Source organism: Lucilia sericata, unplaced genomic scaffold (genome assembly GCF_015586225.1).
Source record: "Lucilia sericata isolate MDLA Ls3-8-SP2 unplaced genomic scaffold, ASM1558622v1 Contig000192F_arrow, whole genome shotgun sequence".
Classification (NCBI taxonomy): domain Eukaryota; kingdom Metazoa; phylum Arthropoda; class Insecta; order Diptera; family Calliphoridae; genus Lucilia; species Lucilia sericata.
Window position 1 is genome coordinate 325,201 of NW_023994220.1, and position 26,065 is coordinate 351,265.

Here is a 26,065-nt window from a genome sequence, read left to right on the forward strand (position 1 = left end):
CTAGACTATAGACTAGACTATAGACTAGACTATAGACTAGACTATAGACTAGACTATAGACTAGACTATAGACTAGACTATAGACTAGACTATAGACTAGACTATAGACTAGACTATAGACTAGACTATAGACTAGACTATAGACTAGACTATAGACTAGACTATAGACTAGACTATAGACTACACTTTGGTCCAGACTATAGTCCAGACTATAGACTAGACTATAGTCCAGACTATAGACTAGACTATAGTCCAGGCTATAGACTAGACTGTAGTAATTTCTATGGACTAAAATGTATCTATGGTCTAGTTTAGCCATAAATTGTATATTTATATTTGTGGCCCAGAGTACTACACAGATATTAGAGCACTACAATTATAAAAACAGAAAAAGCACTGATATGACAGCAAGAACCTTCTCTCGCACATACACACGCATACAGTATACGTAACAAACATAATATTACATGATTTACAACCGGCAAAAAATTTATGCAAAAATAATTTGCAATTAATTAAAAAAACAAATATATAAACCCAATCATGCCGGAAATAGAAGAAAAACAAGACTTAATAGTAAGTGTTAAGAAAACAAAATAACAAAATATGAAACAATTTCTTTTATACAATTAAAGTCTGTGATTATTACGGTTTTAAATGGTGGCCCTTGGATAGATAGTTGTATGGAATCGATTATTAAACAAACAGCTGTACAAACACAACAACAATTGCAGACCTTAGAAAAATTGCATTTGGATGAAGCGCAGAATCCATTTATGTCAACCATGACCAACTCACCAAAAACAACAGCAACAACTGCAACAACACCAACCCACAATTTAGCAACAAGTCTATTAGATGATAATGATGACGTATTAAAACCCCTTATAGAGGTTTGTGTCTTTGATGATTGCAGTAGTGATGACACTCTTAAATTACTGTATAAATGGCAGTTAAATTTAAGAGAAAATTTTAATATTGATATGCATATAGTAGAGAATTTAACGGGTAAACCAAAAGGAGGTAAATTAAGAGAGACTATTGTTTGTAGGATTATAATTATTAACAAATTATGTATAATTGTAGTGGGCTATGGACGCAATCGAGCCATAGAGGCTGCCAAGGGCAATTATTTATGTTTTCAAGATATCGATGATGAAATGCTAACGTCGCGTATTTGGAAACAATATAATTTAGCGAAGCAATATAAAAATGCGGTAATTTTTTTTTTAAACTATTACTTTTAGACTAAACTATAATTTATTCCTATTCTGGACTATACTCTAGAATTAGGACTTAAGCCTAGTCTAAAGTCTGAACTAAAATCAATTTTAGAGCCACGACTATAGGCTAGTCTTTAGTCAATATTTTGGACTGCAGTCTAGTCTATTGTCTAGTCTATAGTCAGTCTATAGTCAAGTCTATAGTCTAGTCTATACTCTAGTCTATAGTCTAGTCTATACTCTAGTCTATAGTCTAGTCTATAGTCTAGTCTATAGTTCTAGTCTATAGTCTAGTCTATAGTCTAGTCTATAGTCTAGTCTATAGTCTAGTCTATAGTCTAGTCTATAGTCTAGTCTATAGTCTAGTCTATAGTCTAGTCTATAGTCTAGTCTGTAGTCTAGTCTATAGTCTAGTCTATAGTCTAGTCTAGTCTAGTCTAGTCTAGTCTATAGTCTAGTCTATAGTCTAGTCTAGTCTAGTCTATAGTCTAGTCTATAGTCTAGTCTATAGTCTAGTCTATAGTCTAGTCTATAGTCTAGTCTATAGTCTAGTCTATAGTCTAGTCTATAGTCTAGTCTATAGTCTAGTCTATAGTCTAGTCTATAGTCTAGTCTATAGTCTAGTCTATAGTCTAGTCTATAGTCTATAGTCTAGTCTATAGTCTAGTCTATAGTCTAGTCTATAGTCTAGTCTATAGTCTAGTCTATAGTCTAGTCTATAGTCTAGTCTATAGTCTAGTCTATAGTCTAGCCTAGTCTATAGTCTAGTCTATAGTCTAGTCTAGTCTATAGTCTAGTCTAGTCTATAGTCTAGTCTAGTCTATAGTCTAGTCTAGTCTATAGTCTAGTCTATAGTCTAGTCTATAGTCTAGTCTATAGTCTAGTCTATAGTCTAGTCTATAGTCTAGTCTATAGTCTAGTCTATAGTCTAGTCTATAGTCTAGTCTATAGTCTAGTCTATAGTCTAGTCTATAGTCTAGTCTATAGTCTAGTCTATAGTCTAGTCTATAGTCTAGTCTATAGTCTAGTCTATAGTCTAGTCTATAGTCTAGTCTATAGTCTAGTCTATAGTCTAGTCTATAGTCTAGTCTATAGTCTAGTCTATAGTCTAGTCTATAGTCTAGTCTATAGTCTAGTCTATAGTCTAGTCTATAGTCTAGTCTATAGTCTAGTCTATAGTCTAGTCTATAGTCTAGTCTATAGTCTAGTCTATAGTCTAGTCTATAGTCTAGTCTATAGTCTAGTCTATAGTCTAGTCTATAGTCTAGTCTATAGTCTAGTCTATAGTCTAGTCTATAGTCTAGTCTATAGTCTAGTCTATAGTCTAGTCTATAGTCTAGTCTATAGTCTAGTCTATAGTCTAGTCCTATAGTCTAGTCTATAGTCTAGTCTATAGTCTAGTCTATAGTCTAGTCTATAGTCTAGTCTATAGTCTAGTCTATAGTCTAGTCTATAGTCTAGTCTATAGTCTAGTCTATAGTCTAGTCTATAGTCTAGTCTATAGTCTAGTCTATAGTCTAGTCTATAGTCTAGTCTATAGTCTAGTCTATAGTCTAGTCTATAGTCTAGTCTATAGTCTAGTCTATAGTCTAGTCTATAGTCTAGTCTATAGTCTAGTCTATAGTCTAGTCTATAGTCTAGTCTATAGTCTAGTCTATAGTCTAGTCTATAGTCTAGTCTATAGTCTAGTCTATAGTCTAGTCTATAGTCTAGTCTATAGTCTAGTCTATAGTCTAGTCTATAGTCTAGTCTATAGTCTAGTCTATAGTCTAGTCTATAGTCTAGTCTATAGTCTAGTCTATAGTCTAGTCTATAGTCTAGTCATAGTCTAGTCTATAGTCTAGTCTATAGTCTAGTCTATAGTCTAGTCTATAGTCTAGTCTATAGTCTAGTCTATAGTCTAGTCTATAGTCTAGTCTATAGTCTAGTCTATAGTCTAGTCTATAGTCTAGTCTATAGTCTAGTCTATAGTCTAGTCTATAGTCTAGTCTATAGTCTAGTCTATAGTCTAGTCTATAGTCTAGTCTATAGTCTAGTCTATAGTCTAGTCTATAGTCTAGTCTATAGTCTAGTCTATAGTCTAGTCTATAGTCTAGTCTATAGTCTAGTCTATAGTCTAGTCTATAGTCTAGTCTATAGTCTAGTCTATAGTCTAGTCTATAGTCTAGTCTAAAGTCTAGTCTATAGTCTAGTCTATAGTCTAGTCTATAGTCTAGTCTATAGTCTAGTCTATAGTCTAGTCTATAGTCTAGTCTATAGTCTAGTCTATAGTCTAGTCTATAGTCTAGTCTATAGTCTAGTCTATAGTCTAGTCTATAGTCTAGTCTATAGTCTAGTCTATAGTCTAGTCTATACTCTAGTCTATAGTCTAGTCTATAGTCTAGTCTATAGTCTAGTCTATAGTCTAGTCTATAGTCTAGTCTATAGCCTAGTCTATAGCCTAGTCTATAGTCTAGTCTATAGTCTAGTCTATAGTCTAGTCTATAGTCTAGTCTATAGTCTAGTCTATAGTCTAGTCTATAGTCTATATAGTCTATAGTCTATATAGTCTATAGTCTATATAGTCTATAGTCTAGTCTATAGTCTTGTCTATAGTCTAGTCTATAGTCTAGTCTATAGTCTAGTCTATAGTTTAGTCTATAGTTTAGTCTATAGTCTAGTCTATATGCTATAGCCTAGTCTACAATATTGCCTATTGTCAGCTCTATAGACTTCTCTATAATTTGTTTTTAATTTTTTCTCCCTTTTCTCTATTTTCCAGATAATTGGCTCCAAATTTATACGCACACCCAGTAATTCAACCTGCCGTTTTACCCGCTGGGCTAACGAATTATCCCACGATAAATTAACTATACAAATTTATACCTCTAATGGTCCCACTATTATAATGCCCACTTGGCTGTGTCATCGTCAAGTTTATGAACTTATTAAAGGGGGATTTTCCGAGCAAGGCAAAGGTTGCCCTGAGGATTTAATATTCTTCTATCAACATTTAGATAACCAGGGTGTAATTAAACGTGTCGAAGAATGTTTGCTAAAATATCGTTATCATGCGGAGGCCACTACTTTTAGTGTGGCTGCCAGAACCATTTGGCATATAAGACTTAGCCACTTGCTGGAGAATGTCTTAAGAAAACCGCCCTGGAGTAAGGGTTTCTCAATTTGGAATGCTGGGAAGCAGGGTAGAAAATTCTTTAGGGATTTGCCGCCGGAGGAGAAGAAAAAAGTTAAGACATTTTGTGATGTGGATAAAAGTAAGAATTAAATTTTGTTAAATTTTCAAATATTTCAAAATTGTTTTAATATTTTAGATAAAATCCATAAATTATATAAATATTATGATGCAGTTTTAAGGCAGATTACCTTTTCTATACCCATAGTACATTTTTCGGTGGTGGAGCCGCCAGTGGTGATATGCATGAAATTGGATTTAACTAATGGTGATTTTGAAATGAATTTACAAAGTTTGCAATTCGAAGAAGGAAAAGATTATATTTTGTTTACATAAATCGAAAGTTTGGAGAGTTCACTAAACCAGAAGAGTTTAGCTGCAGAAAAATTTGTTATAAGAAAGATATTATAAATATCTTAAAATATTTAGATTTTTTAGAAATCTCAAGAAACGTAGTGATATTTTTTTTTAAATTTATTGATATAACTTAATAAAGCACAAGTAATTGTTTTAAAAAATTTATAATAAAATGAAATTTTGCATAAAATAAAGTAAAAGTTATGGTTGTTAGTTAGTTTTATTTATTACTACTAAATTTTTAAGGTTTCTTACTTAAATTAGAAAAAAAATTAAACATAAAAAGTCTTACCTTAAGCAGCAAAAGGTAACAAAATTAAGCAGATGTTTGAATTATGGTTAAATGAAATTGTTTAAAATTAGAAATGATGAGCATTTAAGAAGTAGACGTAGATGCATTACAGAAAAATAAAGTTTTAAAGTTGTTGTTGTTGTGGCGTTAAATTTAACTACTATAACCTAATCTGTCAAAAACTGAAGCTGTTTTTGACGTTTTCGGTGAAGATTTTTCAATATTAACTCTACCCAAACGTTTTGATATGTTTGAAACATTAGAACTACTAGAGGAAGAGGCAGATGATGATTTTGTAGTAGATGGAGAGGATTTACCCAAACGTTTGTGTACTGGCAAGTCATGGCGTTGTATTACCTCATCGGCTTTCATTTTTGATAGAGTTTTCAATTTGGAGGGTGGTGATGCCTTAAGATTAAGAGATTTTTTGGTGCTGTGTAGTTTGGCATCTAAAAAGCAAGAGTAAAAGTTAAACAACAATAATTAATCTTAATTTTAAGAAACTTACTCAAACCCAGGCGTGCCTTAACACCAGCCGGCTTTTCTTTTATAAAATCTTGTCGTGGCTTAAAAGTTTTTCTTGTGGGTGAACTATAACGGCGGGGAGCTATTTCTCTTACTTCGGCTGTAGAGGCAAATTTGACAAATTTTTCACTACCACCCGATATATCCATATCATCATACATATCATCATCGGCAGAGGAAGCCATACTTTCATCTTCATCACTTTCTTTTTTAAGCGGTACTTTTTTCACTAAGATAACTTTTTGTTTAATGGGCTTAACAATTGTGGGCGCCACAACCGTTTTAGCTTTAACAATAGTTGACAGGCGCTGGAAAAGTTAACAAAACAACAACATCAAAAATATGAAATGATTAAAAACTGACTATTCTTCTGTCTTTATACTTACATTTTTAGCGGTATTTTTCAAAATAGGTTTAATTTGTTTCGATACTATAGCCTCATCACTAGCCTTACCGCCCAGCCTAGAAAATATCGAGGAAGATGTCTGTAAAGACCTGCTGCCTACACCCGTAATTCTCATTTTGACATTATCTAAACTATCAACCGAAGAAGAATCATTATTATCCTCTAATACAATAGTATCTTTAGAATTCTTAGCCAAACGTTTAAAAATATCCGATTTTTCCTTAGACGCCTCTCTGTCGGAATATACTATCATAAAAAATAAGGATTAATAATAGAAACCTAAGAGTTTTTTCCTAAAAGTTAAACTTACATTTAGCTTGTTTGGCCAAAATTTGTTTACTGCGCTCGGTGGTGCCGGAAGGCAATTTGATTTTGTATTTACCCTCATGTTCGGGTAAAACACGTCGTGGTTTGACAGCCGGTAAAGGTGCCACTACAGCTGCTGAGCTGCTAGAAGCTACTGAAGCTGTGGCTAAAAGTTAACAAATAAATTAAAAAGCAATACATTAATATATTAAAAAAAGCTTACATTTTAAACGAATTTTTTTCTCCAAAGGTGTTGCCGGATTTGCCGGCACCGCTGCTATGGGTACGGGTGTCTCACAGCTTAATACTTTTTCCCGGGCCGTTTGATCACACACCGTTTTAGCATGCCTTTATATGTTATAACCATTATAATAGTTCATATTTTAACTTTTAGAAATCAAAATCCTACCTTAATATGGCTATTATATCTCCCATTAAAGTAATGCCCATTTCTCTTAAATATTCCTTGTTTAAATCCATTAACATATCAACTTGTATGCGGTTCTCTACAAATATATGAGCATAGGTGGCTGCAGCCGGTGAGGGTATGCCGGAAGCATTAAAAAATTTTACCCATTGTCCTAAATAAAATAAAAATTACACAATTACTAGAATGTTCATTAATTTAAAAAACGAATTTATTAAATTTATATTATAATTACATTTGGATGCATCAAAAAATTATGGTAATGATAAAAATTGTAGTGATATGAAATATGTTTTAATTGTTTTCTTCACTTACCCGCTGTGGTAGTAGACATTTTATTGCAATTCCCTTTTTATATTTTATTTATTATATTTATTATTATAGCTTTTTTCTTTTTTTAAGGGCTTTTTACTAAAAATAAAATGTTCTCAATCAAATGTTTCTTGCAGGGGTCGCCATTGTGTCAGAAAAAAATCAACAACAAACCAAATGTCAATTATTTTCAATAGCAGTGTTACCAATTCAGCTGTTTTTTTTAATGATAAGCGTTTATATGGCAGTTTTAGCATTTTCTTGTGTAATTAACAAATTGACATTACTTAAAACTAAACAAAAAATATGGCAACTGCATTGAACATACTCTATGGCAACCAAAATAAACAAAAAACGCTTTTTAAGTTAAACATTTTTATATTATTTATGAAAATGAAATAATTTTTAAATAACTATATGATTTAAGTATTTCAAATAAGCCTTATCATTTTTGTAAAATTTCTATAAAAACTGTTTTGATTTTAATTCTTTCACAGTAGTCAGAAAAACTTGCGGCGTTCGAAAATATTAAGGGCGGCTTTGTTAGAAACATGTAAAAACAACTTATAATGATTAAAAATTTACATATTAACATATACATTTTTATAATTTTAAATATTTCATGAATACATATTTCATTAAATTAGTTAAATTATGTTGACGCTCTTAAGTTTTAAAACTGATTAGCTGCTAGTCGTTGTTATTTAATTATGTGATCTGGCAACTTGTTGCCTGTTTATAACTAAAAACACATTGACAGCTGCAGTCAGCACTTGACAAAAACATTAAAATTTCAGAAAAATTATAAAGAAAATATAGTAAAGTTCTGAAAAATCATATTAAATTTTAACAGAATGCTCTTAATGCCTTATGATTATGTTGAGAAATTCATGGAAATTTTTAAATTCTATTTGGCTTTTGTTAATTTCATCGATGTGGTAGTTCCCAATCAAAATCGTAGTTTGTGGACGCGTGAAGAATTCCGACAGAATGAACGCGAATTATATAGTTTATACAATGATCTATTGGAATTAATAAAACAGCATAATAGTCGTGAATTTCGCAAGTTTACGCGCATAAATGTCTCCACCTATCAGTACTTAATACGCATTTTAAAAAAGAAATTGGTTAAGTACTCTTTGCGTAAACCCATACCGCCAGAATGTCGTCTAATGTTGACGTTAATGTAAGTACATATAACGGTAATTTTGAAAATTTAATAAAACAATTTTAATTTCAGCTATTTAGCCCACGATTCCGCTAGAACGTTATTATCCTTGGCTTTTCGTATGGGTAAGTCAACGGTTAGAGAAATTATATTGGATACTTGCCAGGTTATATGTGAGGAATTGGGACCGTCGTACTTAAAATCCTCTAAATCAACTGCCGATGACTATTTTGCTTGGGCGGAGGAATTTGAAAAGGAAACCGGTTTACCCAACTGTATGGGATGCATCGATATTATAGAATTTCAACATGATAAGAAATGCTTTTCTCCTATTATTACAATGGCGGCCTGTAATGCTAAATATCAAATCACCCATGCTGATGTGGCTCTACCCAAAGAGATTAAGGAAAAGGATAATTTCATTAATCGTTTAATACAAAAACAATTACAATTACCCAATGATATGGTGATGCCCGATACAGGTTTAATGTTGTCGCCCTATTTCATAACCCCTGCCAATTTTCCTTTGGTTGACAATGTCATGAGGCCTTATCCGGGTAAAATTTTAACGCCAGAAAAACATAATTTAAATGAAAACTTAAAAGTGGGTTCACGATTAATAGAAAATACATTGGGTATTTTGATTTGGAAATGGAAGGTGTTGCAGAACAAATTCACTTGCCGCATGGACATTGGAGTGGAACACATAGTCAAAGCCACCATGATTTTACACAACTTTGCCATGCAACATGATTCATGTTATTTTCACAAGAAATTTGTCGATCATTATGATGATAATTCATTGGAATTTGTGCCTGGGTTATGGCGCCAACAAGATTTTCAAATAACGCATTCAAAGATCTACTATGAAAGTAATGCTAAAGAAGAAGCATTTGCTAACCGAGATTTATTAAAAGAATATTTATATAATAAACATAATAATCAATAAAAAATGAAAAAAATCTTTAAAAAACCGTTATAGTTGTTGTATATTACTCTGCTGATGATTAACAATCTCTAGAGTAACCAATTCCAGTATTCTTTGCTGCAAACGCATTTGTGTTAAAGCGGGTAAATTGGCTTCTTCCACCTGCAGAGCCAAAGAGTTGAAAAATACTTGATTCGAGGAGGGCGGTGTAAAATGTTTTTTGGCATTTTGCAATAAGCTGGTCATTTCTGAACAGGCCTCCTGTATTAAGGCCTCTTTATCATATTTTTTCTTCTTATTTAATTCGTTATCGGGGCGATAGCTGTGGACATAGTTGCTGCTGCCACCGCTAGAGGTGGTGTTGGCGGTATTGGCTGTGTTGGAGGCGTTCGTGTTTTGCGTAGTTGGTTGATCTATCTTTTTCACATAATCATTTAAATCAAAATTTTCGATTTCAAAATCGGCTTCATTCGAGAGCTCTTGTTCATTGTAGATTGAAACATCAAATTGTTGCACCTCTCCTTCGGTTTGATTTAAATTTGAGATGGCAGCTTCAGTCTCATCATCATAGTTTTCTTCGGTTTTGAAAATAACATTGCTAAAAAAGGAATATTTTTGTTTAATATGAATACTGTGGTTTAATAAAAATACTATCAATCTAGCATCTACTAACTATCTATCTACGAGCTATCTAGATCTATCTATCTATCATCGATCTACTATCGAGCGAGCGAGCGAGCTAGCGAGCGAGCGATCTAGAGATGAGCGAGCGAGGAGAGCGAGCAGCGAGCTAGCGAGCTATCGAAGAGAGAGCGAGCGAGCGAGCGAGCGAGCGAGCGATCGAGCGATCGATCGATCTATCTATCTATCTATCTATCTATCTACATCTATCTATCTATCATCTATCTATCTATATATCTATCTATCTATCTATCTATAGCTATCTATCTATCTATCTATCATCTATCTATCTATCTATCTATCTATCTATCTAATTATCTGTCTGGATTCATCCCACTTACTCATCAAATTGATTGTTCAGAAACGACATGGCATATAATACTGCCAGGTTCTAGTGGACAACACATCTCCATCATCGCCCTTTTTCATTTTCTGTTTGTAGGAACGCAAATAAGGTCTCGCAAATGTTTCCATTTCTGACGCACCGTAGCGGCTTAAAATAAACAAAAAAAAACAAACATTTTAACATGACCACATACCAAGCGATAACTACCAGCCACCACAAACTTACGATCTTTACGCAAAATTCTGCCAATCTCCTGCCATTTCGCCTTTTTCTCATCTAAATATTTAATAGTACGATATTGTTTTTCATATAAAACGGGATTATTTTTAATAAATTCAATTAATTTATATTCCATTTTAATCACGAAAATAATCTTTTAAACAATTTATAAACAAAATTAACGAAAAGCGTCGTCCTCTTTTCTAATGAAAAAATTTGACAACAAACAGCTGTTTCTGGCATTTCTAACAAAAGAATAAGATGCCAGAGTTTTTGGTTTTTTTAGGAGATAAATATAATAACAATAAGCAAATTTGTTCAAGGCGATAGCAGGGGTTTGACATATTAGATTAATGGAGAACATTTTTTATAAGTGGAGTTTGACATTTACAATTTGATTTTCGGATAAGCTGCCTTTAGCATCTGAAGTAAATATTTAGCCTTCACTGAACACACCCTCAAGAAAATGTAAACAAAACTTCAATGTTTTCTTTTTTTTATTATCAACAACACGCGGTTTTTTCTTTTTGTATTTTTTGTATAAAAAAGTTAACAAATTAGTTTTTAAAATACAAAATGTCTAATTCTGAATTATTAAGCGATCAAGGTTTGCGTTTAGACGGTCGACGTCCCCATGAATTAAGACGCATCAAGTGCAAATTGGGTGTTTTTGAACAACCCGATGGCAGTGCCTATTTGGAGCAAGGCAATACTAAAGTATTGGCCGCAGTATATGGTCCCCATCAAGCGACAAGTAAAAAATTGGATATAAATGAAGTAGTTATCAACTGTCAATATAGCATGGCTACATTTTCCACGGCGGAGAGAAAAAATCGTCCTCGAGGAGATCGTAAATCACAAGAAATTACTTTGTATCTCAGACAAGCTTTAAGGGCCGCTATTAAAACTGAACTATATCCTCGCTCTCAGATTGATGTTTACATTGAGGTATTACAAGCGGATGGTGCTAATTATGCAGTGGCTTTAAATGCCGCCACTTTAGCTTTGGTTGATGCTGGAATTTGTCTCAAGGAATATGTGGTAGCCTGTACCGCCTCGCTCAGTAAGAACAATATTCCACTAACTGATGTCTCACATCTTGAGGAGGTGTCCGGTGGCCCTACACTCACAGTTGCTTCTCTGCCCTCTTCCAATAAGATAGCGTTTATGGAAATGTCCCAGCGTTTTCATTTGGACAATTTGCCCAAAGTAATGGAACAGGCTTTAGCCGGTTGTCGTGAGATACAAGCTATTATGGAAACTGCCGTGCGTAAGCATTTAATGCAAATGGGTTCGGCGGGAGACTGGAGTAATATAGCAAAATAAACAAACAAATGTATAATGGAAACCAAAAATTGGATTTTTTTATTTTAAGATTATAAAAACAAAAAGTTATATTTTTTCTTAACACAATTAACAATTATTTCTCTTTAGCAGCCTTCATTTCTTCAGCATTATAACTTTCTATCATTTCGGTCAAACGTTTTTTACGGAAATCCAAAGCTATTTTTCTAATAAGATTATTTAAATGTTCTCCGCCCTCAAAGAACTCTTTCAGATTGTGTACAGTACCACCCTGAATGCGATGATCAGTGATGCGATCCTGCACAAAATTGTAGGTGCGAATTTTTTCATTACGATCCAAATTACCCTGTTGCGCCTTGCGTGTTGCCTTGGTACTAGCATCTGCAGATTCCAATTGTATTTGCACCAGTTTAGCTTGTAGTTTTTTTATTGCAATTTCTTTATTTTTAATTTGTGAACGTTCCGTTTGACTTTCTATGGCTATGCCCGAGGGTATGTGTACTATACGTACCGCTGAATCGGTGGTATTGACATGCTGTCCGCCGGCGCCACTGGCTCTCTTTGTTTCAATCTTTAAATCCTTTTCGTTTATAACAACATTTACGTCGGCCGGTCTGGGTATTACTGCCACGGAGGCGGTACTGGTGTGTATACGTCCTGATTTCTCAGTAGCTGGTACTCTTTGCACTCTATGTACACCCGCCTCATAACGTAAACGTTTAAAGGACTCCTCATCATTGACTATAACATTAGCATGCCTTAGACCGCCAATATCCGTTAGATCTTCGGCCAAAATCTCATAATCCCAATTATTGTTATCAAAATAATTGGTATACATATCATACAATTCTTTGGCAAATAACATGGCCTCCTGTCCCCCTGCACCCGCATTAACTTCAAATATTAAAGAGGGATAATACTCTGTATCGGCCAACGTTAAAATTTTCTCCATAAGCTCCCTCTCAGTCTTATCCATTAGGGTGGTATAAACTTCAGCTTCCTCTTTAATCAAATCTTTCATATCTATATCTTTTTCTGCTTCTATATCCTCCTTCGAGGGCATGTTACCCTTTAAGGCACGATGTTGTTCTAACATTTTAACTATATCCGATAACTGGGCCATTCTACGGTATTCATCATCATTACCGGAAGCATTTGTTCTTAAATCATAGAATTCTTTGCGTAAGGCTTCTAAATAATTTTGTAACTTTTCATTGTGGAAATCCAAAATGTTTGTATGACCACCGGCTGTTGAAGACAAAAGACGCACATTTTTTCCCGCCAAACTTGTCTTGTTTATTAGTTGTATTAAGCAACTTTTGTTAGTTACTTTCAAAAGCTTATTAAAAAACATTTTATTAATATTTTTAGTAATTTTTTCGGCTTTTAACTTAATATAACATGTATTAAGTAACTCACTAATAAAAAACGGTTTTGTTTTTGTTTAATTTTGACAGCTGTTTTTGTTTATATTTTTTGCTTAGAAAAACAGACTTGTTATAAAGACATGTGGTTTATTTACATAAATTAAAACAGGGTTGCTATTACTGTTAATAACATTTGTTTAATAAAGAGGGATAGGTCTGCTAACAGATTTTTATATATATACATATATAAATACTGATTAAAATGTTATAAAAACACTGCTAAAATTGCTGTTATATTAAATAAATTCTTTACTTATGTTTTTATATGATATTTCGCCAGCTGTTACCAACGAGTTTCCGTAGTGTAGTGGTTATCACGTGTGCTTCACACGCACAAGGTCCCCGGTTCGAACCCGGGCGGAAACAAATTGAGAGTTGCACCTTTTTTTTGCTTTTAATTAATTTTATTTTTTTACCAAATTCCCTACAAACATTTTCTATTGCGGAAGTTACCCGTGTGAAACTTCCAAACGTGCTAAAAGCTCGCCAGCGATGTTGCGGAAGTATAAGAATTCTTGTCACCAGTCGGGAAGAACTGATGCCGAGCTGGGGAACGTCTAATAGTAACTTGGAAGATACTTCTGGAAGACCCGCAGAAGAAACTTCTAGATGACTCTTGGAAGTAAGGTATTGCCAAAGACTCTTCTAGATGTGACTAGGAAGTCACTTCTTGAAGTGACTACCTAGTATCCTCTAGAAGTGTTCCTATCTTATCTTCTAGAAGATGAGTTTTCTCTTCTTCTAGAAGAAGAGTATTCTCTTCTTCTTGAAGATGAGTATTCTCTTCTTCTAGAAGATGAGTATTCTCGTCTTCTAGAAGATGAGTTTTCTCTTCTTCTATTTGTATACTCACCAAAATAAAATCTATAAAAATAAATCTAAATAAAATGAAATTTTATAGTTTTTATTGAATTAATTGAAATTAAAATAGTAGAAAAAATAACAGATTTAACAACTAATCTAAAAAAAGTAATATATGTACATTAGACCGACTCACAAAAAATGGTGCTTGAGTTACCCCCCTCATAATATTCGCTGTTATGTAATATGATGTTACCCAAAATATTTTCGGTTAAGTGTTGTCCATTCGTGAGCTGGACAGTTTTAAAGAAAATATCGTATGGGAACACGATTCTTCATGTTAAATTCAATATTTTATCCAGCTTCAAAAAATCTTTGTTATGTTTTATAATGGTTCCCAAAATATTTCTAGTCTATCGATGGCCGTTCGTGAGCTGAACCGGTTACAAAAAAGTCCCTTTTTAGTTATTTTGTTTTAAATTATACAGCATTTCTTAAACAATATATACAGTATGTGGTATCATTTGAAAGGTTTTTTGAAGCCAAGTCTAGTGGTGCGCAAAATTTAATATATACAGTATGTGGTATCATTTGAAAGGTTTTTTGAAGCCAAGTCTAGTGGTGCGCAAAATTTGCAAAATTGTGCATATATTTAATTTTTCTTAGTAAAAACCTAACAATTTTAAATATTTTGGAATATGACAATTATAAGCAAACGGTTATTTATGATTAATACATCATTGGACGCGACTTTAAAATACCTTTTAAACGATACCCCGTATTGGATATTTTGTTTCAAAACAAACAAAAATTTAAAAAAAATAATTCCAAAATACCTTTTTTTAATTTGGTCCAGCAGTCCAAAGCAAGGTAAATTTTGGGAGGGGTAACAAAAACACGTTTTTGCTTTCCATACAGAGTGAGTCGGTCTAATGTACATATGTATCAAAAATTTAGAATTATTTCCTTATAATAAGATAATTTTCAGGGAATCTGTATTAATATTCCAACTGCTGACTGGTATACTTCCAAAAATTGTAAAACGTTGGACTCTAAAATATTTTTGTAGTTCTTCATCAATTTTATGATTAATCCATCAAATTGTAAGAGTTATATTATGGAACGCATTAATCCTTCAACGAAATAAACCAAAATAATCTTATAATTAAAATTGAATATACATACTTTTGTATTTATTGAAATTACCAGTTATACTTTAGGAAGCAATAAAAATAGGATTCTCTCATGTCCAATACATTTACCACCAAAGTTTAAACGGTCAGATCCATTTTTTACATTTTCTGCAAATAATCGACATTTTTAGTGGAACCACGTGATGAAATAAGACATATATAACTTACCAGATCCCTTTTTTATATTTTAATTCGGTTAGAAGTATTTTAATATTAGCTACTGCTTTCTAAAAAATAAAATAATTAAAAATTAATTAATTTATTTATTTATTGTTTTGAATCAATAAAAACATTACCTTTCATGAACATTTTTTCAATAACTTGGAATTAAACCGTCTATAAAGATCTGAAATTACTAAGTCATGGATTATTTTTTAAATTATTTACAGTCACTAACGATAGAAACACCTTAACGACCCTAAACGGGATATTGCTTTTGACATTTTTTGTTTGCTCTCTTCTAATACTTAGGTTCAATCTTGGGAACAGCATGCTAAATATTAAGAATATTAGTATCTTATGATAGGTCATAGAAAGACCTGGTGTTAATAACTAAAAAAGTACCTATAATTAGAATAATTAAATCCAAAGCTATATGAAAATTAATAAAATTGTATTTATTTAAAAAAGGTGGGTTTTAAACAGTGGTGCTCAAACACATACTACCATAGTTTTATTTGTGTTGGTAAAGCAGCAGAGAACAGAATTCAATTCAAAATAAAAGTATACTAATAAAATGACTACAAACTATAAAGTATATGCTTACTGTCAAATATTTATTATGGATTTTGACAGCCAGCGTATAGCAAGGTCTATATATAAAAAACTATCAACTGTTCTCTCATGTTCTCCTACATTCATTCGGCTTTCTCAAAATTTTGTTGTTGTATTTCTGTGTGTATTTTAAAAACGTCGCGCACAGACCTTACTTTGACAAGTGCTGATCAGCAACTGATTTGATTTTGTTTTTCAAGTTGAGAGCAAACCAACTGATATTGCTCATTATAAAAAGAAGAAGAATTAAACCTGTAGTGTATGTGTATCAACTTAGCGTCAGCAGAATTTTCTTACCCTATCACGCGTGCTATGACACGGAAATATTGAGCTTCTCTGGTTTAAAACTATCTGATTTCAATATTAAATATCTTATATGGGCAATTTCGTGTCGAGTGACCCAAGTCAAAAAATAATTTATGTATAAAACAGTAGTATTAATTTCAATATAATGATTCCAGATAGCGTTTGAATACTTTAAGTAAAAATTTTAATGTATTTGGTTACGATAATGAAATACAAATAAAATTTTAGCTCAAAGTGATCATACGTAATCTAGAAAAAGGACCTAAACGCGCAAATAGTTTTAAAAATATTGAAAGTTAAGATTTAACTCAAATAAATCTAAATATGTTAAAAATGCAATGTTCATCAAATGAAAGCCGAAATGTACAACTTGAAAAAGTCTTTAAATGCTTATACCTCCTAAACGAATTAAGGGAGAGTCGAAATTTAATATAAAAACATTTTTAGTTAAACATATTAGACTTCGTTTAAAAATAATGGAAATGGAAGCCGTTTAGAGTTGTTAACTTATTCCTAAAATAGTATTTTAATGTAAAATATGACAACTTACTTTTTAATTTAATTTATATAATCCTTGAAGATAATTACTTTTTGGTATATATTTAATAAACTTCGCCAATTAACAAAACCTTATTAAATGTTTATTAACAGTTGACTTTTAACACAACACTGTCATATTGTTTTTTATTACTTAAGATTCACATTATATTAATTACACTATTTTTCTATGAACATTAAATTCAATAACTCATTTAAGTTTAACAATGAATAATTAAAACTAAACATGACTGGACAAAACACAAAACATCACTGAACTTAGCAAAATTTCTGCATTATTTTTTTTTATTTTTTTCGCGTTCACGCTAAAAAATGGAGTATTTATATTTTTTTGTTTTTGTACTCTTCTTACTTTCATCCGGAAGTAACCTAAAACTATACTTTCAGACGGCGAAAACTAGAAATCAATGTATTTTGTTTTTGTAAAATGTGTGCTCTCGTCTGACAATCGTCCAGAAGTGACTAAAATCCACACTTCCAGATGAATAAAATACAACATTAATGTGAACACTCTTCAAACTGTCTTCCAGAAGTGACATAAACATACAAATCAAGAAGATACAAATTAGGAAACAATGTATTTTGTTATTGTAAAATGTGTGTTCTCACCCAACTTTCATACAGAAGTCACTAAAACGTATACTTCCAGATGAAAAAAGTTCAACAGTCATGGTTTTTTGTTTAAGCAAAATGGATGCACTCTTCTAACTATCATCCGGAAGTAACTTAAAAGTGTATTTCTAGAAGACGAAAATTCGAAATCAATGTATTTTGTTTTTGTAAAATGTGCGTTCTCGTCTGACAATCGTCCAGAAGTGTTTCTGACGTGGCGTCTGGGGTGATGCGCAATAGTTTTCTCTTTTAAATGTTTGAAGGGATTTTAAAAATAAACAATTTTTGAAAAAAAGTTATGTATGTATTTCATGTGGCTTATTTTAGCCTTCACTGGGACGAATATATATAAGTTCTAAATGAACATTTTTATAAATTTTTGAGTTAGATAAATCGGAGTAATTTTTCGTATTTTAAAGAAATTTTCTGCAATATGGAAGGAGGAGATAAAAAATATAATATACATAAGTGGTTTGACTCCACAATTGCGGCCTTTTTTGTACTTTTTTCATTAGCTACTTTGGGATTTAACGGGTTCTTTTCCGTTCTTTTAATAACATTTTTTAATTTTCAGTAATACATACATATAAATATTAAAGAAAGATACATACATGTGTATGTTTGTATGTACATATGTGGCGCAAAATTAATAAGAATCCCCAATGGGAAATTTTATTCAGTTCAAAACCCACAAAAGAAGACTTTGCGGTACTTTTATAATTTAATTACTAATCGGCTAGTTATCCTTAACGATGTAAATACATACATACATATAAGTCCAATTAAATATTTTATATTTTTGGAAAGTAACGTTTGTTTCATTTAACTTTTAACACTATTCTTTACATCAGGTGGCATCTCCCCTTAAATTTTCCTTTCAAAACAACTGTCAAATCGAACTTGTCAGCTGGCAGTTTTTTGTACACAAATTTTCTTTTTTGCTCCAATCAGAAAAAAAGGCGTAAAACATTGTTAAAAAATATGTGATTTATAAAGAAAATATTAAAAATAAATTAAATAAATTGCTACGTTTACAAATTACTAATAATTTTCAACGTTAATAACACAACAGAACTTTTTTAATTGGTTGTAAAACGAAAATTAAAAAAAGTAAAGAAAAATTTTCCTACAAGAGAAAAAAAAAAAGAAAAGCAAAATACAGAAAAGCTAAACGAAAAAAAGAAGAAAAATTGCTGGCCAATTAAGATTAATTAAAACTAATTAAGAAGGAAAAATTAAAAAAAAAAACAATAGCAATAAATATAAACAATACAACACAAACATTAGTTTTGGAAACAAGTGGGTGATAAAAAAAGTAAATTTATAAAAAAAGTAAAATATATTTGTTTTCTTTAGAATGCCACCTTTAAAATCGTATTCTCCACAAAATGAATACAACGGCAATGGCAATAATTCACCTACCGACGCTTCCGGAGCTTCGGGCACAGATTCGTCTGCCTCCTCGTCCAGCTCGAATGGCGGCGGCAACACCACCACCTCATTGAATATAAATACGCAACGTTCCACCACCAAAACACCACCGTATTGTAATGGTCAGTACCCTTTTAAGGTCCTGACGAATCTCAATCAATTGCGTTCACAGAGACGTTTTTGTGATGTTGACATAGTGGCAGGCGGCGCTACTTATGCTGCACATCGTGTTATTCTAAGTGCGGCCAGCGCCTATTTTGAGGCCATGTTTCGACCGGAGCTGGGGTTGAATGAAGTCAATCAAAAGACTGTTGTGCTGCATACAATTGATGGAGAAATTTTGAATATTTTATTGGATTTTATCTATACGGGAAGATGTGAAATAACGCAAGTAAGTTGTTATTGCATTGTGCGGGAGTTGTTAGAAAATATTTGGACATTTTACACCACTTCTAAAGTTTTTTTAATGGAAATTCAAATAGTTTTTATTTCCATTTCTTTGAAAGAGTGTTAAAATGTATGGGATACAAAATGGAATCGAGTGAAACACTAAATTTTTGTATGGAATAGGGGAATTATTTATATATAAAGCTTAAAAAAGTGTGAAACATTTAATTTTTAAATAAAATTATACAAAAAACATCAATTTTTATTATAATGCTTTAATTTATGTAAAATTATCCAAAATTGACTTTAAATGTAGAAGGAACGTAATGGAATATAGTGAAACACTAAAGTTTTCTACAAAATAACAATAGTTTTAAGGGAATTTTCTATATAAAGCTTAAAAAAAGTGTTAAATATGTAAATAGTGTATTGAAATTGCATACGGAATGAAATGGGATCTAGTGAAACATTTAATTTTTATCATAAAATTATACAAAGACATATTTTAAGATATTCCTTTACAATGCTTTAAAAAAATAACCAAAATTGATTTTAAATATAAAGGAACAAAATGGAATCTAGTAAAACGCTTAATTTTTAAAGCTTTAAATAATTTACAATTTTCCAAAAGTATCTTTATATTCAAGAGGAACGAAATAGAATCAATTGAAACAACATAGTTTTAGCATTCCAATAAAGAAAAGCAAATGGAAATTCATATTTTAAGAACGAAAGATTAAAACATTATGAAGAAATTTCATCAAATGCTGGAGGAATGAAATGAAATTCTATGAAACATTAAATTCAAATTTTCACCAAGAAGTCAAATTTTCACCAAAAAGACAAATTTTCACTTAAAATTCGAATTTTCGCTAAGAATTCAAATTTTCATTAATAATTCAGAATTTCACTTAAAACTAAAATTTTCGCAAAAAATTTAAATTTTCACTAAAAATTATAATTTTCACCAAAAAGTCATATTTTGGAAATAGTGTATTTCTTGTAATTAATCCATTTTTATTTTATAAATTTTTCTTTTTTTCCTTTTTCACCCAAAAGTCCAATGTCCAAGAACTATTAGCTGCCGCAGATATGTTGCAATTGCATGAAGTAGTTGATGGTTGTTGTGAGTTTTTGTGTCGTGAGCTACATGCTAGCAATGCTTTGGGTATTTTACGCTTTGCTGAAGCTCACAATTGCGAAGCCTTAGCTAAGAGTGCATTAAACTTTGTGCATGCCAATTTTCCGGCGGTAAGTGCTTTTACAACTTAACTTCATTTAATTTATAAATTTCTTATGTTTTTTTATGTCTTTGACAGATTACTCAGGAAGATGAATTTCTCGAAACCCCACAGACGTTATTGTCACAACTTTTAACCTCAGAGCTGCTACGTGTCGATTCAGAATCTCAAGTATTTCAGGCAGCTTTACGTTGGATTAAACACGATGTCACCCAGAGAAGATGTTTTGTTTTCGATATTTTATCTTTGGTGCGTTTGGCTTTAGTGCCGGTTAAGGTTATTGATCAGGCTTTAAGGGATTGCCGTGATATGTCGGTTAAGATAGCTTTGAGATCGATTTGCCGCGATATCGCCTCGAAAAGGGGTCAATTGGTGCCTTTGCGTGTGTGTCCCCGCCAGTTGGCCAAGAAGAATATTTATATCATTGGAGGTTCGCGGCGTGAGACCACCTCAACTTGGAATCCTGCCGATGATATATTTGATACGGTGGCCAAGTTTGATATATTCCGCCGCGAATGGACGGAAACGGCTCCCATGGAAATAGGACGTATATTACCGGGTGTGGCAGCTTTAAATGGCAAGATTTATGTTATTGGCGGAGAGCGTGGAGCCCAGATATTGGCTAATGGTGAGGTGTATGATCCTCAGAATGATTGTTGGTCTCCTATAGCCCCAATGATAGTGCCACGTTGTGAATTTGGTTTGTGTGCCATGGATAATAGTCTATTGGCAGTGGGTGGTTGGATAGGTGATGATATTGGTGGTTCCATGGAACGCTACGATCCCGATAAAGATGTTTGGCAAATAATAGGCAATCTGCCAGAGCCTCGTTTTAGCATGGGTGTGGTTAGTTTTGAAGGTCTCATATATATAGTTGGTGGTTGCACTATATCCAGTCGTCATTTACCGGATTTAGTAAGGTGTGTTAATAAAAACTAAAAAATGTTTATAAATTTTGAATAATTTAAATGTTTCTCTATTTTTTAGTTACAATCCGGTAACTCAGGAGTGGCAACCTTTGGCTCGCATGCAAGTGGCCCGCTGCCAAATGGGTGTGGCCATTTTAGATCGTTACTTGTATGTGGTGGGCGGTAATAGCAGTTCAGCAGCGGTTTTAAGTTCTGTAGAACGCTACAGTTTTGATGATAATACTTGGTCTACGGTATGCGCTATGTCAGTACCCCGCGCAATACCCGCCGTAGCTGCGGCAGATGGTTTACTGTATGTTGCAGGAGGAGATCAGGTAAAAAATAAGTTAGATAGATAGATAGATAGATAGATAGATAGATAGATAGATAGATAGATAGATAGATAGATAGCTAGATAGATAGATAGATAGATAGATAGATAGATAGATAGATAGATAGATAGATAGATAGATAGATAGATAGATAGATAGATAGATAGATAGATAGATAGATAGATAGATAGATAGATAGATAGATAGATAGATAGATAGATAGATAGATAGATAGATAGATAGATAGATAGATAGATAGATAGATAGATAGATAGATAGATAGATAGATAGATAGATAGATAGATAGATAGATAGATAGATAGATAGATAGATAGATAGATAGATAGATAGATAGATAGATAGATAGATAGATAGATAGATAGATAGATAGATAGATAGATAGATAGATAGATAGATAGATAGATAGATAGATAGATAGATAGATAGATAGATAGATAGATAGATAGATAGATAGATAGATAGATAGATAGATAGATAGATAGATAGATAGATAGATAGATAGATAGATATAGATAGATAGATAGATAGATAGATAGATAGATAGATAGATAGATAGATAGATAGATAGATAGATAGATAGATAGATAGATAGATAGATAGATAGATAGATAGATAGATAGATAGATAGATAGATAGATAATAGATACAAATATTAATAATTCTCCTCTTCCAGCCCTGCGAGGCCACTTTCTATCGCGCCCAAGTCACTATAAGCGCCGTGGAATGTTATGATCCACTGACAGACACTTGGAAGAATTGCCCTGACTTGCCCGTTAGCCGTTCAGAGGCTGGAGCTGTTGTTGTTTAACCCTTAATATAAAAACTCTAAGGCGGTATTATCTCTAAAGGTCTCCAAGCTGCCCCAAGGTTCAATCAAACTTTTACACGTAACTAACACATTCTGAAGGAAATTAACAGTATATATTTATCCTTAATTTTTTATTAAATGTATTATGTTTACTTTATATTTATTAATTTTAAGTTCTTTTTTATACACAAAAATATCTATAATTTCAAGCCAAAAATTAAAAAAAAAACAATTGCTAAAGCCTAACAAAACAAATCCTTTAAAAGGTTCTAAATTCCAAAAAAAAAAACCAGCTAAATGTAAAATAAAAAAAAAACAAATCATACGTATTAAATGGATGTAATATTGAATATAAAACTACAAAAAATATATTATAATAAAGCATGAAAAAAGTGGTATAAATTTGAAAGTATGTATTATTTAAAAGGACACGGAAACTAAGAAAATGGTGTGAAGCTGCATAGAAAATCTCTTATTTACCGTTAAAACCTTATCAATAATCTGGCAGCTCTTATGTGAGACATTTCACCGCTTTTTACAATTGTAATCAAACTGTAATGAGCCATAACTACCGGTATTTATTTAACATAAACTGGCAACACTATTTCTTATTATTATAGCAAAAAAACAACAAAAGCAAAAAACAAACAGCTGTTTTTGACAATTTCACAACAAAAACAAAACTGTAAACATTGGATACTCCTAGAACCCACAAAAACTGAGATTTCTCAAATAAAACTAACCGGTTCCAAACTAAAAAAACAATGAATACTTTAAGACCTTGCGGCTGCAAAGGTGTAAGAACCTGTCTAAAATGTGAATCCGAGTTTAATATCGAAAAACCTAATCTCCAACAAGAATTGCAAAAATTAGAGGCCTGGTCTTGGTGCATCAAGTGTGGATGTTTATATCCCGGTTGGAATTGTCAAAAGGTACAAACAGAACACCCTCAGCATAATCAGGCCGAAGGTTTAGCATTACCAGGAATATATGTTAAAGCTGATTTTCTCACTCTCACCGAAGGAGAAGAAATTATGCAAAGATTAGATGAGCTGCCATGGTGTATATCTCAAAGTGGAAGACGTAAACAAAATTATGGACCAAAAACAAACTTTAAGAAAAGAAAATTACAAAATGGTTTATTTAAAGGATTTCCCCAAACCACCCGCTTCATACAGGATAAATTTAAACATGAAGAATTGCTAAAGGATTTCCAGACTATAGAACAATGTTCTTTGGAATACGATCCAACAAAAGGAGCTTCGATAGATCCTCACATAGATGATTGCTGGATATGGGGAGAACGTGTAGTGACGGTTAATTGTTTGGGCGATTCTGTTTTATCTTTAACTTTATATAAAGATGCGTTAGAGAAACCTTTGGCGGAGATTAGTAAATATAATTTGGATTTGGTAACTAAGTATGAGAACGAGTTATTAAAGCCTTTATTGTTAGCAGAAGAATTGCAATTATTTAAAGACAAAGTCATAAGGATAATTATGCCAAAGTGAGTTTATAATATAATGGAATATGTTTAAAAGTAAAAAGACGACTCAACTAAGCTTCTACTTAGATTATAGACTAAATTATGATCCGGACTAAAGACCAAACCATAGTCCAGACCATATTTAGACTTTAAAACTAGATCTTACTGCAGCATAAAGAGTCTAGACTTTAGCTCAGCTGTTTAACTCAAAAAGTTGTTTATGTTTTCTTATTTTATTTCTCAGTTTGTCCCTAATCGTTTTATATGGCCCGGCGCGCTATCAATTTGAACATTCTGTTTTACGTGAAGATGTTTTAGAGAGACGTGTATGTTTGGCATACCGGGAATTTACACCCATGTATCTGGAAGGAGGCGATTCATATGAAAAAGGTCGAATTGTAACAGAAAATTCATTAAAGTTTTGGCAGCCAGAGAGTGAATAAAACCCGAAAAGTAAAAGACTCCAAAATGTGACAAATTAATGGTTACAAGAGCTGAATCCAAAAAAATAAACACAGATACCAGTAAAATGAAATAAAAAGAAAAAGCACAAAACGTCATAGTTTCTTAAAAATTTTAAGTTTTACAAGTAATTGATTTATTAGAAATAACTTAAAAAATAGAGTAATCAACAGAGGTTTAAGTCCAATAAATTAATTTTATTATAAAGTAAATATTCACTTTAAAATTTTATGAAAATGTAATTTCTAACTCATTTCTATAATATTATTTTCACTAACTAATTCTATACAATCATCGTTCTGCCAAATATATTGTGTATCAAAATCCATTTCATTTGAAACCAATTCGTCCTCATTTTCCTGCACATTTCCTTCCAAATTTGTAGATTTGATAAAATCAAGTAACGTCACTTTGGCGGGTAGCTTTATGCGATGTACTCTTTTAATATGATGTCTCAAATTTGTATGAGAACTTAGCAACTTGTGGCAAATGGCGCATTTATGTTCGGTATGTATCTCACGTATATGTTTGAAGAGTTCCTCTGTTATGCTAAATGTTTGGGTACAAAATTTACAAACATGAGATTTTTGTATGTGTGTTTTAAGATAGTCGGATTTGGCAAAAGCTTGAGGACAATATTGACATATATAGACAGCAGGTTCGGTAAAATCTGTTTGCGGCTGCTGAGAAGTTTCAAGATTTTCTAAATTCTTTACATCTCTAACTTCAACAGCTTTTAAATTAACTGTTAATAGATTTTGAGAGGCAGGACACTCTTCCTCATCTTCTTTGGTTGATGATAGCTTCCTTTCATTTGCCTCTAGTGTTTCGGGTATAAATTGTGTTACAATAAAGGAATCATTTTTATTTAAAGCAATATGTTGCGAACGTTTGGTTTTGTGGAAAGTTATTAGTTGATTTTCTTCAGTGTTGGGAGTTATTTCTTGGAGAAGTATGTGTTTATCCTGAGCTAACATTTCTGTAGGTTTTACTTCTGTAGTGGCTTCAAATTCCGGCAAATCTTTTTCTTCCACCACTTCTAAAAGATGTTCTTCTTCAATACATTGATTTAACGATTCCTGATAAAGATTTTTTAATTGTATATTGGCTAATTTAAGTTTTTCATAGAAAATATAACAATATTTTAAATCCTCCAGACATTGCCAGCAGAGCAAAGGAAATTCATCGGTTAAATTTAATAAATCCTAAAAAATAATAATAAACTTACTATACAAATTTTATTTTAAATTTAAAACTTACTTGACTATTGTAAAATATGTCCATTAGTTCCAAAAAGGTTTTTTCCACGGAATCCTCCATATTCAAGGAATTTTCTTCCTCTGTTAAAGAAACTTTACAATTCCATATATTTACATGGCCATTTTGTAAACAAATACGGCATTGTTGTTGTAAAGTTGATAAATTTATATTAAAATCCATTTTTCTGTTATAATTTCTTAATTGTTTGCACTTATAAAGAAATAGATTAATATTTTTCTTTTTTGCTTGGGATATAAACAATTAATAATGTAAACAAAAGCTATTAATGCACAGTGAGTTATAAGCTGTCAAAGAAAATTAGACAGAGTTGTTTTGAGAAAAAAAAATATGGTAACACTTTCTAAACATATCACAAATATACCGTTATTCT

General features: G+C 32.0%; 8 protein-coding genes, 1 non-coding gene and 1 pseudogene across 9 annotated transcripts; 6 read left to right on the top strand and 4 right to left on the bottom strand.

Annotated features, from left to right (window-relative positions):
- The first annotated feature begins 443 nt into the window (after positions 1-443).
- Positions 444-4,765, top strand: LOC119601812 (UDP-GlcNAc:betaGal beta-1,3-N-acetylglucosaminyltransferase-like protein 1). Its single transcript, XM_037952994.1, has 5 exons — positions 444-576; positions 636-1,023; positions 1,087-1,217; positions 3,985-4,477; positions 4,535-4,765. The coding sequence occupies exons 1-5, from the start codon at positions 544-546 to the stop codon at positions 4,729-4,731; spliced, it is 1,242 nt and encodes a 413-aa protein (XP_037808922.1). The 5' UTR covers positions 444-543; the 3' UTR covers positions 4,732-4,765.
- Positions 4,766-4,867: 102 nt separating this feature from the next.
- Positions 4,868-7,214, bottom strand: LOC119601802 (uncharacterized protein C19orf47 homolog). The gene is made up of 7 exons (XM_037952981.1): positions 7,024-7,214; positions 6,691-6,862; positions 6,505-6,629; positions 6,286-6,447; positions 5,956-6,221; positions 5,553-5,877; positions 4,868-5,493 (listed from the first exon to the last, which is right to left on the bottom strand). Exons 1-7 carry the CDS (start codon positions 7,040-7,042, stop codon positions 5,198-5,200), a joined length of 1,365 nt encoding a protein of 454 aa, XP_037808909.1. The 5' UTR covers positions 7,043-7,214; the 3' UTR covers positions 4,868-5,197.
- Positions 7,215-7,777: 563 nt separating this feature from the next.
- Positions 7,778-9,161, top strand: LOC119601804 (protein ALP1-like). The gene is made up of 2 exons (XM_037952983.1): positions 7,778-8,206; positions 8,261-9,161. Exons 1-2 carry the CDS (start codon positions 7,875-7,877, stop codon positions 9,135-9,137), a joined length of 1,209 nt encoding a protein of 402 aa, XP_037808911.1. The 5' UTR covers positions 7,778-7,874; the 3' UTR covers positions 9,138-9,161.
- On the bottom strand, positions 9,062-10,597 carry LOC119601820 (annotated as a pseudogene).
- A 184-nt stretch (positions 10,598-10,781) lies between these two features.
- LOC119601805 (exosome complex component RRP41) lies at positions 10,782-11,717 on the top strand. The gene has a single exon (XM_037952985.1). The coding sequence runs from the start codon at positions 10,939-10,941 to the stop codon at positions 11,686-11,688; it is 750 nt and encodes a 249-aa protein (XP_037808913.1). The 5' UTR covers positions 10,782-10,938; the 3' UTR covers positions 11,689-11,717.
- LOC119601803 (peptide chain release factor 1) lies at positions 11,706-13,125 on the bottom strand. Its single transcript, XM_037952982.1, has one exon. It carries the CDS (start codon positions 13,019-13,021, stop codon positions 11,783-11,785), a length of 1,239 nt encoding a protein of 412 aa, XP_037808910.1. The 5' UTR covers positions 13,022-13,125; the 3' UTR covers positions 11,706-11,782.
- A 262-nt stretch (positions 13,126-13,387) lies between these two features.
- On the top strand, positions 13,388-13,460 carry Trnav-cac. Its single transcript has one exon. It is a non-coding gene; the product is annotated as a tRNA-Val (tRNA).
- Positions 13,461-18,242: 4,782 nt separating this feature from the next.
- On the top strand, positions 18,243-22,857 carry LOC119601811 (actin-binding protein IPP). Its single transcript, XM_037952993.1, has 6 exons — positions 18,243-18,637; positions 18,695-19,160; positions 20,216-20,407; positions 20,476-21,317; positions 21,385-21,640; positions 22,332-22,857. Exons 2-6 carry the CDS (start codon positions 18,696-18,698, stop codon positions 22,464-22,466), a joined length of 1,890 nt encoding a protein of 629 aa, XP_037808921.1. The 5' UTR covers positions 18,243-18,637; position 18,695; the 3' UTR covers positions 22,467-22,857.
- A 253-nt stretch (positions 22,858-23,110) lies between these two features.
- Positions 23,111-24,413, top strand: LOC119601816 (alpha-ketoglutarate-dependent dioxygenase alkB homolog 4). Its single transcript, XM_037952999.1, has 2 exons — positions 23,111-23,973; positions 24,197-24,413. Exons 1-2 carry the CDS (start codon positions 23,231-23,233, stop codon positions 24,393-24,395), a joined length of 942 nt encoding a protein of 313 aa, XP_037808927.1. The 5' UTR covers positions 23,111-23,230; the 3' UTR covers positions 24,396-24,413.
- Positions 24,414-24,539: 126 nt separating this feature from the next.
- On the bottom strand, positions 24,540-25,948 carry LOC119601815. The gene is made up of 2 exons (XM_037952998.1): positions 25,675-25,948; positions 24,540-25,619 (listed from the first exon to the last, which is right to left on the bottom strand). The coding sequence occupies exons 1-2, from the start codon at positions 25,852-25,854 to the stop codon at positions 24,660-24,662; spliced, it is 1,140 nt and encodes a 379-aa protein (XP_037808926.1). The 5' UTR covers positions 25,855-25,948; the 3' UTR covers positions 24,540-24,659.
- Between the last annotated feature and the right edge of the window lie 117 nt (positions 25,949-26,065).

Coding starts and splice junctions, on each gene's coding strand:
- LOC119601805 (XM_037952985.1), top strand. CDS start 10,939: ATGTCTAATTCTGAATTATTAAGCGATCAAGGTTTGCGTTTAGACGGT.
- LOC119601811 (XM_037952993.1), top strand. CDS start 18,696: ATGCCACCTTTAAAATCGTATTCTCCACAAAATGAATACAACGGCAAT. Junction 19,161..20,215: donor GAAGATGTGAAATAACGCAA/GTAAGTTGTTAT, acceptor TTCACCCAAAAG/TCCAATGTCCAAGAACTATT. Junction 20,408..20,475: donor TGCATGCCAATTTTCCGGCG/GTAAGTGCTTTT, acceptor TGTCTTTGACAG/ATTACTCAGGAAGATGAATT.
- LOC119601804 (XM_037952983.1), top strand. CDS start 7,875: ATGCTCTTAATGCCTTATGATTATGTTGAGAAATTCATGGAAATTTTT. Junction 8,207..8,260: donor CGTCTAATGTTGACGTTAAT/GTAAGTACATAT, acceptor TTTTAATTTCAG/CTATTTAGCCCACGATTCCG.
- LOC119601803 (XM_037952982.1), bottom strand. CDS start 13,021: ATGTTTTTTAATAAGCTTTTGAAAGTAACTAACAAAAGTTGCTTAATA.
- LOC119601812 (XM_037952994.1), top strand. CDS start 544: ATGCCGGAAATAGAAGAAAAACAAGACTTAATA. Junction 1,024..1,086: donor AACGGGTAAACCAAAAGGAG/GTAAATTAAGAG, acceptor GTATAATTGTAG/TGGGCTATGGACGCAATCGA. Junction 4,478..4,534: donor ATTTTGTGATGTGGATAAAA/GTAAGAATTAAA, acceptor TTAATATTTTAG/ATAAAATCCATAAATTATAT.
- LOC119601815 (XM_037952998.1), bottom strand. CDS start 25,854: ATGGATTTTAATATAAATTTATCAACTTTACAACAACAATGCCGTATT. Junction 25,620..25,674: donor ACATATTTTACAATAGTCAA/GTAAGTTTTAAA, acceptor ATTATTTTTTAG/GATTTATTAAATTTAACCGA.
- LOC119601802 (XM_037952981.1), bottom strand. Junction 6,630..6,690: donor GATATAATAGCCATATTAAG/GTAGGATTTTGA, acceptor TAACATATAAAG/GCATGCTAAAACGGTGTGTG. Junction 6,222..6,285: donor TTTGGCCAAACAAGCTAAAT/GTAAGTTTAACT, acceptor TTTTTATGATAG/TATATTCCGACAGAGAGGCG.
- LOC119601816 (XM_037952999.1), top strand. CDS start 23,231: ATGAATACTTTAAGACCTTGCGGCTGCAAAGGTGTAAGAACCTGTCTA. Junction 23,974..24,196: donor ATAAGGATAATTATGCCAAA/GTGAGTTTATAA, acceptor TTTATTTCTCAG/TTTGTCCCTAATCGTTTTAT.